General features: G+C 47.3%; 1 protein-coding gene across 3 annotated transcripts in view; it reads left to right on the top strand.

Moving 5' to 3' along the window:
* MYO16 (myosin XVI) overlaps positions 1-13,315 on the top strand; it is a 576,627-nt gene extending 563,312 nt beyond the window's left edge. For all 3 annotated transcript variants that reach the window (XM_059378159.1, XM_059378158.1, XM_059378157.1), the window contains exon 35: positions 12,066-13,315. In XM_059378159.1, the coding sequence (XP_059234142.1) occupies positions 12,066-12,293 (228 nt within the window). In that variant the 3' untranslated portion in view covers positions 12,294-13,315. The remainder of the gene's footprint in view (positions 1-12,065) is intronic.
* Positions 13,316-14,020: the final 705 nt, after the last annotated feature.

Genomic DNA, 14,020 nt, shown 5'->3' on the forward strand with positions numbered 1-14,020 from the left:
TTACTACCATGAACACCATTCCCTTTAGAACTCAACCCAAATGGCCTTCCCTCTTTTTGTATCCCACGCACCATTTCACTCCAAATCAAATGCCCCATCCCAGTACGAATTTCTTGGCCAATATATCACTTTGAAATGAGTCATGTCTCCTCTGTACTCCAATGAGAATGATTATGCAGACACTGTTAGTCGGTTAATGCCGCGTTCCCTCATGACATGCTTGTGGTTCTGTGACGTTTAAGCGTCTCTATTCATCTAACTCTTTCTGTTTTTATGTTTTGTTGCTCAATTTGCATGGCAGCCCTTACTACCATGAACACCATTCCCTTTAGAACTCAACCCAAATGGCCTTCCCTCTTTTTGTATCCCACGCACCATTTCACTCCAAATCAAATGCCCCATCCCAGTACGAATTTCTTGGCCAATATATCACTTTGAAATGAGTCATGTCTCCTCTGTACTCCAATGAGAATGATTATGCAGACACTGTTAGTCGGTTAATGCCGCGTTCCCTCATGACATGCTTGTGGTTCTGTGACGTTTAAGCGTCTCTATTCATCTAACTCTTTCTGTTTTTATGTTTTGTTGCTCAATTTGCATGGCAGCCCTTCGAGGAAGCAGGTCATACTGTGTGGCTCGCAGTCCTGTAGAAAGCGTCACAGGGCCTTCCACTCTACAGTCATGGAAGGAACACGCATTCCCTGATCGACGCACCAGGAAGGCTTCTTGGAGGCCAAAGTCATTGACTAGTACCCTGGAAGGTTGACTGAACTTGGTGTACTCGAATTTGTGTTCTGACTACACCACTTACTAGCCAAGTGAGCTTGGGCTTTAAAGATGAATTTCAGCACCTGTGAAATGAGGCTAATACTACAAAGCCTGCTTATTGCTTCACATGATTATGAGAAAGTACTAGAATAGTAACGTGTGAAAATGCTTGAAGAATATAAAACAGTATCATGAAGATGAGGTTAGAAATAGGCCCTCAGAGACCTCAGAGCACTCTGTGTGTGAGCGTACGAACCAGGACTGCTGCAGAAAGAAAGCGAATTCTAGAATTCTAGGTGTGGCTCTGTCTGGTGGGACGGACAGAGAGACTGTGAGGACGTACGGTAAGGACATTGGACTAATCAGCGTGGCCAGAAAATACAGGACTTTCTGTAACCTCCTGAAGTGTGTAGGCTTGCTTGCTTAGACCAGGCAAAGGGGTAGCATTGAAGATTTTCAAACACACAGATTATGCGAATAGATCTTTTCTTTGGAGACAGAAAATCTAGTAGATTAATTATCCTCAATAATACCTTCTGCTGTTTGCACTGAGTCCCCTATAAAATCCCGAGAAAAATGTTTTAGAAGAAATCATACTGCTATTACTTTCTGTATTTCCAATATAGTAGATTTATGTTTTTCTATATATTCCATGGATTTGACCTCCATTACTATAATACGTCATTATTATAAACACACCCTAAATATATGTTATCAATTTTGTTATACTCTAGTCACTTTTACTGATACTGTCATGTTTTCTTAAGTGAATTGAGGTAAAAGACCAGAACTCATACAAAATCCATAACCCAGAGTGCCACAAATTAATTATATTGCATGATGTATAATACAATCATAAATTTCTATTTTATAACTTTCCATTAATAGGAAGACATATACATTCACTCATCAGAGTCCATTTTTATTCAAAGCTATTAACCTAAAATCAGCCACAAAATGCAAATAAATGTCCCTTTAAATTATATTAAATGCATTCCAATATAATATTACTTATGAAAGTTAAGAACAGTCACTATCTTTTTTAAGAAATCAGAGTGTACAGACAAGGTGAAAAGCTAAAATCCTTTCTCCCCCTCTTCACTGCCTGCTATTCAGAGGTAGCTACTCTTGCTTACAAGAGGATTTGTAAAGTGCCTTTGAAGCGATATTTTTCCCTTTTTCGAACCTTTTGGTGATGAAGGAAACAAAATGGCAACAAGAGAAACAAAATAATAAGATGAACTTCATTGAGTCTCTGTATAAATAGCTATTTCCAAATTAAAAAGGACCAGCTCTCTTTGCCTAAACCAGAAATTCTGCTTTCACATTCAGATCATTTTCTTAAGATTTTTTAGAAGTATGAAAATATACAACACTTTAATCAAAGATTTTTTTGAATCACATGTTACTCTATGCCACTTCTCTAGGATCTATTGAGACAGACTTTGGCTTTACAAACTGTGATTTTCGGATTTCACTTTTTAACGTTTTTTTTTTTTTTTTTCCCCCTCCAACATCTTGTTAGCATCAAGTAGAAATGGGATTTGCATTTGAAACACTAATGTTCACCATTCAGTCAGCCAAGAAGATTCCTTCTTCTAATTTCCATAAATGTCAGTAAATGCCTCTTTTCACCTTTGGGTGATTAGTCAATAGAAAAATCAACTCTGTGACAAATGAACAGCAACATGATTTTACATATGAATTATTTAACAAAGTCTATTTTTATCCTGGAAGGGAAAGACTTAGGGTAAAAAATCAGCAGCAAATTATTAATTTACATGTATTAATATTATTCACAGAAATGCATATCCACAGGAAGTAAAGAAATTTATACCTCATTTTTTAATTAGTTCATCTCATAGAACTCTATTAATGACACCATAGAAAACTATTGAAAATTAATAAGAAGACATATAATAACCTCATGAAGCCTTCACATCACATTGGGTTTCCCTCCGGGTTGTGAAAGATTCCGTGGATTTTGACCCGGAATGTGAGCAAACTAATGAGAAGTGTCCCCCTTGAGATGTAGAACTTTGAGGAGCTCTGTTTTTACGTTCCTTTATCAGATTCTTGTCTTCATGTCCGCCTATACCTCTGGACATGAGAAGGCACAAAATAACTTTCCAAGTCCAGGTGGGGAAATGAACACTAAGATTCAGGTCTTGAACTTCTAAGTATCAAAACAGCAAGATTTTCTCAAACAAAACCCTTTAAAAAAAGAAAGAAAGGAAGGAAGAAAACCCACAGTGAGTTGTCCAGGTGGTAATAGCCAGTGTTTGTAAGTGGCCCTATTTTCTCGGGATTACCGCATCGATGAAGTCTTCTTGTTAAGACCCCCTGAAAGGAGGGGATGGTGTTGGGGGATGGGTACTCCAGCCCGGGGACGTGTCTGGACCACGGTCATTGACATGCCTGCTTACACCTGCTGGGAGCTTGAATCCGGGTGTTCGGAGGCACCTGTTTATCAAGTGTGGAGGGCGTGGCTTCCCCTTCTGTGATCTTTGCTTGAGAACAGAAGGGGGGACACGAGGCTGTGGCTTGGAGGGTCTGAGCTGACAGGCGGCTGAGGACGGCTCTGTAGGTGCTCTGTGCCCTCCCCCGGTGCAGCACACACAGGGGGGACTCCGGGGACGCTGCCTGCCCTCGAGGGGCTGAGCAGGGCCTCCCGCCTGTCAGCTCCTTGGAGGGGTCTGGTTGTCCCAGCTCCCAGGGGACCGTGACTTTCTGCTCTCCCATACCAAATCACCAAGTGGCTCCTAATCTTTGAAGCTTTTATACTTGTTTCGAATGTCAAATTTAAAAATAAAAATCACAGAATAATTTCCAGGTATATTATTAGATTCTCCACTGATATTGGTTTCAAAGGCATTGAAGCTGACAGATGGTCTGCACCCTTTTCTAGAAGCCTGGGGTTTGTACCTGTTATACAATAGTATCATTTTTCCCCCGTGCCATCCAAAAATAATAATTCTGGGCATGGGACGTCTTAGTCTGTCTGGGCTTCTGTAAGAAATGCCGCAGACGGCGTGGCTTATCAACGACAGATATGTCTTTCTTGGGGTTCTGGAGGCTACAAGTCCAAGATCGGGGTGCCGATATGGTCGGGGGAGGGGCCCTTCGGGTTTACGGATGTCTCTCCGTGTCCTACCGGGTGGAAAGTGTGAGGCAGCTTTGCGAGAGCTTTAATAAAACCACGGATCCCATTCATGGGGGTCCATCCTCATGACTTAATTGCCTCCCTCAGGCTCCAACCACAAACAACACCACACGGAGGGTGAGGATTCTGACATGCAAATTTGGGGGGACACAGACATTTGGGCCACTGCATGGGATAAACTTGAGTGTCAGACGCATTGCATGCGTCGGTCCCCTGGAAGGCTGGGGTGGCGGTCGCGCTGTCTTTCTGGGGGCCGCTCACTAGCCATTCAAAGCCATCAAGACATGTGTGAACTCAGAGTAACTAATGGGCCTGGACCCACACCTGATTGATTTCAGGGCAACAGAACATTTTGAGTGAGTTCCCAGAGTTTTATGGTGTTTGCAAGGACCGTATCTGAATCCGTGACAGGAGAACTGCCTCCCAAGTGTAAGAACGTGCTCAGGGTCCATCTGGCCTTCCTTGAAGGATCTCTCTCCCTTTCCTCCCCTGTCCTGGATGGCGGTGAGGTGCCCAGGCCCCAAAATTTACTTTTTGAAAAATGAAAGCAGAAATCTAATACACTGTGTAAGAGGAGATTTCAATACACAGCAAGCAAACCCAGTTAAAAGAGTCTTTTTAAAAATAGCCTCCGGAGGCCATCAGGGAGGAGGAATTTATGCACGTCCCCCCGGGAGGAGCCCAGACTTGTCGCCTGCTGCAAACCCTCTGCCCACACCTGAGTCCTTCCTCATCAGGACCCCAGGACAGGTCCTTTCCTTTCTTCACTTCAAGAGAAACCAGCTTCCAAAAGTTTCTATAACCCTAACGTGTCAATGAACCCAACCAACCCCAGTTAAGCCAGTCTTAATCCCTGTTGTAAGTGGAGGACCTAACTGAGAAGGGCACTCGTGACCTTCACCGTTATTACTCTGTCCTGTCTCCTCGGAGCACGGGAGTCAGGTTTCTGCCTGAACCCTTCTCCCAAGCTGCAGTTCTGGCGGCCCGAATCAAGGCCTGCTGGCTTAAATTTTCAACAGTGAGTTCTTTCTCACTGACGACTGTGATCAACTTTCTCCCTTCTCCCAAGCATGTCGCTGGGCATTCGTACACGACCTCTGTTTCAGCTCTCCAAGGGCCCTGGGCACCCGGTGCTGGGTAGAGATTAATTTACTCACTTTGGACTCGAAAGGACATCCCTGGTCTGAGCAAGAAACACATTCTACCTCCAGAGACTTCTACCCACATGGATCCACATTTTCCTACTTACGTATCTTATGTGACCTCTTTTAAATTTTATTTTAAAGATATTATTTATTCAGTTGAGTGAGAGAGCAGAGGGTCAGAGAGAAGCAGACTCCCCGCTGAGCAGGGAGCCCCAACATGGGGGCCGTTCCCAGGGTCCTGGACCATGAATTAGCAGAAGGCAGATGCTTAACTGACTGAGCCACCCAGCCGCCCCTATGTGACCCTTTTTAAATAGAAGCAAGATTCCCCTTAACCCTGAACGTTTCTTAAGTTATTATAATAGTAAGACACACACGGTTCCATAAGATCTCTGTAGACTTTCACCTGTCATTACAGCTGTAAAACCAAAGCAAACTTACAAACTCAACATGACAAAAACCGACAGAAGCAAAAAATTGTCGTTTACAATGTTCGTGCTAGGTGTGATTTTGTTCAGCTGAAATGAAATGAAGGATGACAAAGTGAAGGTGGTCAGACTCAGATGCCAAGAACGTGGGTCCGTGTCTACCACCCTGAGCCCTTGGGGACCTCAAGCTTCTGCCGCTTCTCTCGGCTTGAACTGCGGGGCAACTGCCCATCTCGCCCAGGCTGCGGTCCGGCTCAGCTCTTTCTCAGAGGAGGATGCCTCATTTGCTTATGAAACCATCCACTGTTGCCTCATTGATCTGCAGCGATATCAGCAATATTCCCTGTGTCGTCCGCTTGTAAATAAAATACGAAGTCGGAGAGTAAAGTCTTGCTGAGCACTAGCTTAATGATTATAGTGCTTTTGAAAAACTATTTTGTAAAGAAAAACGCACTAAATACTAAATTATCCAAGAATGCGAGGACCCCCAAAATAACATATACAAATAGCTATTTACTATTCACTAAAATCTGTTTATCTTACTCCTGAAATTTGGAGAAACTCTGGACCTTTCATTTCTTCGCGTATAACTTTCTTTAGTTTTAAATTTATATATATATAAATATATATATTATAAAATATTATATTATTATATTATTATAATATATAATGTAAAATAATATATTTATATTTAATGACATATAAATGTATTTTATTTTATGATTAATAAAATAATATATATTATTTTATTAAATATATATTTAATAATATATAAATATAAATTTATGTGTGTGTATATATATTTATGTGTATAGAATAAATCCAGTGGGTTGCTCAGTATGTGAGATTTCCTTGTTGATAAGGAAGAGACTATGTTATGTTACAGAGGGCCCCAAATTGTGAGAAGTGTTCTCATGTAATGTTATCTGTTCGACTCATCAGGATAATCATAATTCAGCAATGTTTAGGGTTTTTCTCAAGTCCAAGAGCAAACAATGACAAAACCGTAAGACCCTGCATTTATAGGGCACTGGCTGCTTCTTTAAGGCGCGCTGTTAAGTGGCCCGCGCACATTCCTCCTGTAAACCGTCCCGCGTTTTGTTGAGGTGGACTGTTCCTGCCAGCTCACCTCACAGATGAGGAAGCTGACGGGCTTGTTGGCACATGCAGGATTCTGGCCCGCGCCCCAGTTGCCAGGAACTGGGTTTTAGACCAACGCTGCGTCTCCTCGAGCGAGCCCTGGGGCGCTCGTGGGCCAGGGATGCTTTGGGAGAGGATGAAGTCCCGTGTCCCTCTTGGCTTGTGTACCTGGAGTCCTATGAAACGCTTCTTCTCACCTCTTCTTTCCCCTTTTGCAATGGTGGCAGCCTCCTTTTTCAACATTCAGAGCAAACCTCCTCTGTGGAGCTTCTCCACACCCTCCTCTGCAAGCCCCGTTTCCCACGTGGATCGGGAGAGGGGAGATTTTTAAACGACATCTTCCCCGTTGCTATGCTGTGTGCAACAAGTGAAGACAGCTGTGTGTTTGGCTTGCTTCGGAGTTCCTTTAAAGGCAAGATATTTGTCACATTCATGGAGCACAAAGATGGGACAGCGTGGACAGCCAAGGGATCATAGGTAGGGGACAATTTTTACATCTCCAGTCGTTAACACTTGCTTTTTGGTTCTGAAAGATGATGATTTTGTGTCCAAACACTGTACTATAAAACACGCCCAAAAAGAAAATAATTAAGTGGCGAGCTCTCTGCAGGGACACGGGGTGGAGATAGATCTTTGAAGCAAGGTAAACAAGCTTCAAGTTACAAGATCCCAGTAGGACACCTGTAGCCGATGAAGAAATCAGGATAAATGGGGCGGGGGGTGAGGGGTAAGAAGGCGCCCATTTCCAGCTCTACCCTTGACCCCCAGCATCACTCCCTCTCTTTCTGAAAAGAAATGGCTCCCTTTCAACACCAAAACTTAATTTAAAAAAATTTTTTTTCACCCTGTCAAGTCCCCGTCCTGTTTCCTCCATCCCCCACCCACCTCCCCTCCGCTGACCGGATGTGCGTCGTCAGTAGTCACGAGTCTATTTTCCAAACCAAAATTTTTGTTTCAAAGTCATTCTTGCCTTCTTAATGATCATACGTAATTTATCATGAAGCATGAAATAGTGGTAGAGGAAGCTGTGAGGGTTTTTGTTATTTCCCACAGGTCAGGAACCTTACAGAATGCAGAAACACTGATGGTGATGTTTGCGGAGCGCTGGGTAACATTGTGCACACTTTGTAGTGCTTGTATGTTACTTGACCTTCGTTTAAATAATATCCATAGTTGCCATTGTTTGCTATTCTAAAATACTAAAGCCCTTTTACGGCTTTTGACAGATGTGATTTTTGTGACTCACGGTCTAATAAATTCAATAAATCCAAATAGAGCAGATTAAACATCGTTCGGGGCACACCGTTCTTATCTTCTTATCTAATCATCGTCTCTCGGATCATAATTTTAAAATCCCCTCTGAACTTCTTTATGTTGCAAGTAGTGACCTATGATGTATCCTTACACAAAATTTTAACTCCCATTTAAGGAATAACCTGTGAAAATTCTTTATTTTTCTTTCTTTAAAAGAAAATCAATAATGTTAGTATGTTACCATCTCATTTAGACCATTCTGGCAACTACCCTTAGGTACCTATTAGATTTTGCTCAACACCTATTAATCTCCATAATAGACAATAAAGTTCCGTGGGATCTCTCAATGAAGGGTTTATTCTGAGCACTCGTTGATTATTGCAAACATCAGTCACGTTTCTACTTATCAAGGAAGCATGGAAAGCGCCTGGTTGTTGATTGGAAGATGGGGTTCTTCTTTACTTACTACATTATTCAAGACATCAATAGCCTCATTAAGAAAATGCTTTCTAGTGGATTGGGTATATAAGTCTCACCTTTTACAGTGTACTTGGGAATTCAGATATTTTTAGTAAACACTGAGAAGCTTTGAAAGGAAAGAGAGCATTCCCCCCCCCCCCCAAACATTGAAGCAGTAGCTCAGGGGATTTGGGACATTTTCCATCAAAAGCCTCCTCTCCAGCCGCCGTCAGATCAGCAGCCGCAGAGTGGCTCTATCTGGAAGTGCGTTCCTGTTAGGAACGGCTTGGCGGAGGCCCACCTCATGCACGGTTTTGGTCATTATGAAGGGCTGTGGAAGAGAGTCTGGGATTGAGAGGAGACCCAGAATGGATGTGCTCTGGGGCTGGCGTGGGGACAAAGCTGTGTGGCTCTCCGGTGCCCCGGCATGAACAGAAACACGGTCTGTGCATCCGGCCATGGAAAAGCAAGGCCAGCTGCTGGGCGGAGATGTGCATGCTGCTGGTCCAGTTTTTATGCTTTACTCTGTCTTGTTAGAGCTGCCTCCATTTTCATGGGACTTCTGTATCTTTCTTGTTCTCTTTTAGATTGATGGAATATTTATTATTTCACATTTCCTGTATGTAACTTAACATGTCATTACATGTTCTCTCCCTGCGTGTTCTACAGTTTGACTAGAGAAGAAAGCGTGCATTTTCTACTTACTGCCTCTTAAGGGACTTTTGTTACCCTGACCATTTCCCTAATGCTGCTAGAAGCCTACCGCCTCGAACCTCCCCGCAACCCCTCCTGGCTTTCCCAGGTCGTCCTTGGTGTGCATTCCGGTTCTACAGATAATTTATGGTCCATAAGGTGTCCCAACAGCTAGCTTCTGTTTACCCTTGGATTTAATTCTGGTGTCCATGAATTTAGAAACTTAATTAAGAATTAAGAAATTTAAAAACTTGATTCTCTCCTAAGTTTCAATTTTTTCCACCTGGGGTCATTTTCCTTCTCCTTAAAAAAAATGAGAGACTTCTGATGGCAAATTTTCCCCTTTTATTGTCTAAAGGTATCTCTATCTTACCTTTTGAGGGTTATTTTGATTGAGAGTAGAGTTTTAGGCTGAATTAGTTTCTTCCAGTACTTTAACTCATTATTTTCTGTCTTCTGCTTAGAAGTCCGCTTTCCCTCTCATTGTTGTCCCTCTGAAGGGAATGTGTCTCTTTCCTGTAGATTTTAAAGCTTTTTCCTTTGTCTTTGTTTTAAGAGGATCTACCTTGTGCTTTCTCACTGCTGGTGGGGGCCTGTGTGTTTGCCTTTTGTGTGGTTTCGCTGAGCCTCTTGGGTGTGTGGATTGATGCCCTTTGGAAGTTCAGGAAACTTATCTCTTTGAGGACTGCCCTGTCACATTCTTTGCGTATCTCTTCCCTCTGGAATTCCTTTTATGTGTGTCTGTTCCGCGTCTTCGGTGTGTCCATCATTTCCTCTCTCTTAAGCATGTCATCATCACAGGTATTTTAAAGTCTCTATCGACGAACCCTAAATCAGGATCATCTGGTGAATCTGCCTCACGCTCTGATTTTTAGTGAACTTCCTTATCTCTCCGCATGCCATTTCTGATCACGCAGTAAGCGTCGTGGGTCAACAAACTGTAGATGCTGCCGAGGCTGCGCACGACGAGGGAGAGATGCCACCATCACATTAGGGGGCAAAAGCACGGGCGGGAGGCCTCAGTCCAATCCCGGATTGAGCCGCGGTGCAGAAGCAGCCTCTGCTCTGCCTCTCGCCCGCAGGCAGCACCCGCCTGAGCTTTGGCCTGTGGGGTTTTGTTCCTTCGCTCTGGAAGAGCCCAGATGCGCTCCAGCTGTGCATTTCAGAAGTCTTGCCCCCTCTCCAGGCTGTGCAAAAATCTGCAAGTCTCCAAGACGAGACGGGTCAGGCGCTTGAAGCTCTTCTCTCCCCCTATCTCACCCTCTTCTGAAGCACCTCAAACACCCCAGGGGATTTCACTCTGGTTTTTTGTAAGCTTTTGGCCTAAAGCACCACTCCCACATACAGCTGGAGAACTTAACAAATATCTCTTGGGGAAAACGGTGATCATCTGAGGGTCTGCAAATTCCCAATCTGTGTCTCTCGTCTCTTACAACTGCAACATGTTGTACAGTTTCTCTGTCTTCTAGAAAGGGCTCTCTAGACCTACAGAAGAGCTCAGAATTGGCAAATGTCCCAGGAGAGGGGAAGAAAAAGAAAACAGCTGGTCATTATCTGTTCAGAAAGATTCAGAATTTCAGTTTCTCTGGTTCTCAGAGCTATCTGATGCTCTAAATATATGATTTGGGTAATTTGTCTTTTTTTTTTTTTTTCATCTTTACAATGGGAGCCGTAACCTGACATGACCTTAAAAACCCTATGCAGGTGGGAAGTTTTCCTGTTTTGTTTCTAATTAGATCAGCGTAAAGTTAGGTTACTTAACAAAAACAATACCTCAAGGAAGCTGGGGGGAAAATCAGTTCAGATGGTAAAAATATTCTTCCATCAATTATATACTCTCTCATAATAAATCCCGTGAGAGTCTTATCCGCAGATTGCTTTATGTGCTGAACGTGGGCCAAGGACTATGGATATACAAGAGCTCGGAATCCACAGAGTGAACGAGATGGCAGCTGATAGTAACAGCCAGGTGTTCACGGGGCAGTAGAGGCGCTAAAACACAATCGCAGAGGAGGCACACGGGTTCCACTCAGTCCCACGGAGGGAGAGGAGAAAGGGAGCGTGGCAAAGGGACGCTGGTCTTCAGCTCTAGCCCGCTTTCATTCACTCTCGTTCGTTTTGCTGGGAGGCTGGGAGCTGCACGACCACGAAGCAGGAGGGCCTTTGGAAGTGGGCTGGGACGTCTAGTTTCTTCTGAATTCTCCCCGGTATCCCCGCTGTGATGTCTGCACACTCACTTGAGGATGCCCAGAGCAACCGTGTCCTTGGGAAGCGACAGGAAGAAGCCCATGCAATCACACTGTGATGCTGTCCTGCAAAGGTCCATCAAGTTCTGTCTGTCTGCGTCCAAGGACAGCAAGCACCCGCTGCTGGTTCAGATCACGGCTCTGATTTGCCGCTGCAACCTAGAGCGTGTGCTGAGGCCCCGGTGAGGTTGCAAGTGTTTTCGAGGACCTATAACTCGTTCCCTGCTGCAGGGTGGGCTGTCCTTGACCTCACTTTGGTCCTGGGGACGGTGTCTGTATCCACGCCGTTCCCTGTTAACACTGACCGTGGATGGGCTCTCTCGAGCAGCCCCATCCCTGGGCTGATGCCTCGTAGTCAGGAGTAGACTCGTGCTCCCTGAACAGATGTGGACTAGTACTGCCTAGATGGGGGGGGGCCCTAGAATCGGGAGAACCTCGAGAAACCCAAAAAGCTCTATGACACACAGCCTCTCGGTTGTGATGAGGGGGAGGAATGGGATGTTCTAAGAAGGTGTACTGCAATAGAGGGCGAAGGGCCCGCTCCTGGAACTCCCTGGATGTTTCTCTCCTCAGCCAGTGTCCCGGTCCTCCCTGCTCTGTTCTGTGGGCCGCCTGCCCTGGCCCTTTCCAGCCCCGGGGTGGGGGCGGTTTCCCGAGGCAGCAGCGCCTGGAGGCTGGGAAGCCGGCGAGAGCAGCCCCGGGGGGCCCTCCCGCTGCCTCTGGCCATCACAGCACCTGCTGCTCCAAGTCTCCCCTCTTCCCCCCGCAGGTCATCCAGCAGCTGCGGCTCTCCGAGAACGAAAGCGCGGCCCTGCAGGAGCTCCTGGACTGGAGGCGGAAGCTGTGCGAGGGGCGGGAAGACTGGCAGCGCCTCCTGCACCCCCCGGAGCCCAGGGCGCCTCCCCCTCCTCCCTGCAAGAAGCGCACGCTGGTGAAGAAGCCCGAGGGCGCGTCCTGCGGCCGGCTGCCCTCCGAGCTGTGGGACTCCGGGCTGTGAGCGGCCGCGCGCTCAAGGGCCCGCCGCTTCCCGGCCGGGGCCCCTGGCACGCGTCTACACGAGTGGCCCGGACCCCGGACGGAGGCCGGACTCGGCGCGTGTGCGTGTGCGCCCGTGTGCCTGTGTGTGTGTGCGTGTGCGCGAGTGCGTGTTCCTTCTCGCCCGTGCGGGGTACGCGCTCCGTTTCTCGGCCCGCAGCCCCCCCGGTGGAGCAGGCGCTGGACAAGCGCGGGGCAGCGCCAGCGGGACCGGGCGGGGCCGTCGAGGGTCGCGCTCCGGCTCTGGGGTCGGGGTCCCCGATGCTCCTGGCCCCTCAGCCGCTCGCCCCCAGCATACCCTCCGCGACGGACGCCTGGTGTCTTCGTCGGTTGTGTTGTTTGGCCATTACGAACCTGATGGTGATGGTCCGGGTTCTGACCCGTTTTCTAACTCTCCGCAGTTGGTGCTCCCTTCAAACACAAGTGTGAAAACGCGTGTCTACAATTTTCTCTCCTCCCGCACCTTTTTTAAACCTGAAGGACCTAACCCCCTCGAGACCGTGTCATTGCTTTAGCCCGCATCAAGCCTGTGCGCGCGGACTGGGTCCCGGGGTTCCGCGGGGCCGCCTGGGGAGGCCCGTCCCCCCGGGGCCGCGACTCTGCGGACGCGCACGGCCAGCTCCTGCCGGACTTCTCCTGTCCCCGCGTCACCCTCGGCCGCGGGAGCTCAGTGGAGCACGGGGCGCTCCCGGGCCGCAGCTGGCCGCGTGACAGGGTCACCCCGGAGGTCTGCCCAGTCCAAAGGAGCTCGCTCGCGGGGACCCACTGCACCGGGCTGTGACGCCGCCTCCCAGGGTCGCGGTCCCCTCGGAGCTGTGCCACTGGCTCCCCTGCTCCAGTCCTCAGCCCTCCCGTAACAGAACCGCCCGTTTATCCGTGTGCTTCTGCGGCGGTCGGGATGCCTTCAGCGGCGCCCCCCGACTGCCCTCGCTGCTTGGAACGCCGTGTTCGTACCACGTCCCAATAAACGGTGCAGCTACAGTCTTCGGCGGTGGTGTTTATTTGGGGTTGTTGCTGTGTCCCTGGCCGAAGAGCAGGGGCATTGAAGCCATCCTGTCCCCGCGGCCTGCCTTCCTCTGCGCTAGCAGCCCCCTGCAGGCTTTGGGCACTAAGGGTCTATTTTAAAATAAAGGTTTTATGAATATTCAGGTATAACGGCCATGCAGGCAAATGTCAGTGTTGAGAATAATGTGTTTGTTATTTAGAAATAAAAGGCTGCCAGGTCCACAGATGATTTCCCTTAAAAAGGTAGTTTCTTAAGGTGCCAGGGAAGAAGGTCTGGGTCAGCCAGGGGGCATCGGGCCAGGGAACCCAGGGGCCCAAGCCTAGATTGCCATGTGCTTGGGAAGGATGGGGAGGCAGGGTTTGCAGGCCTAGAATTGGTGAGTTTGAATAATTTCAGGGGCTCCGGGTGGGAGGCTGTCCCTGGTTGTCCCTGGGCCGTGGGATGGGGGCAGGGTCACTGGCTGAAGAGGGACCGCCCATGAAGGGGGTGCTTGAGTGTGGGCTCCAGAGTGGTTGGCAATATCTATTATATGCAGGCGATGGGGAGAGCTGTTAAAGCATGAAAACTGTGAACATGGAAAGGCACAGTAAATACAGGGTCAGCGACAACATTACTGATGCCGTCTGACAGGGAGGCCTTCCGGGTCACCTCCCGCTTCTCGCCACACCCTGCCGCTCCCAGCC

The sequence above is a fragment of the Mustela nigripes genome, chromosome 15, assembly GCF_022355385.1.
Source record: "Mustela nigripes isolate SB6536 chromosome 15, MUSNIG.SB6536, whole genome shotgun sequence".
NCBI classification, from domain to species: domain Eukaryota; kingdom Metazoa; phylum Chordata; class Mammalia; order Carnivora; family Mustelidae; genus Mustela; species Mustela nigripes.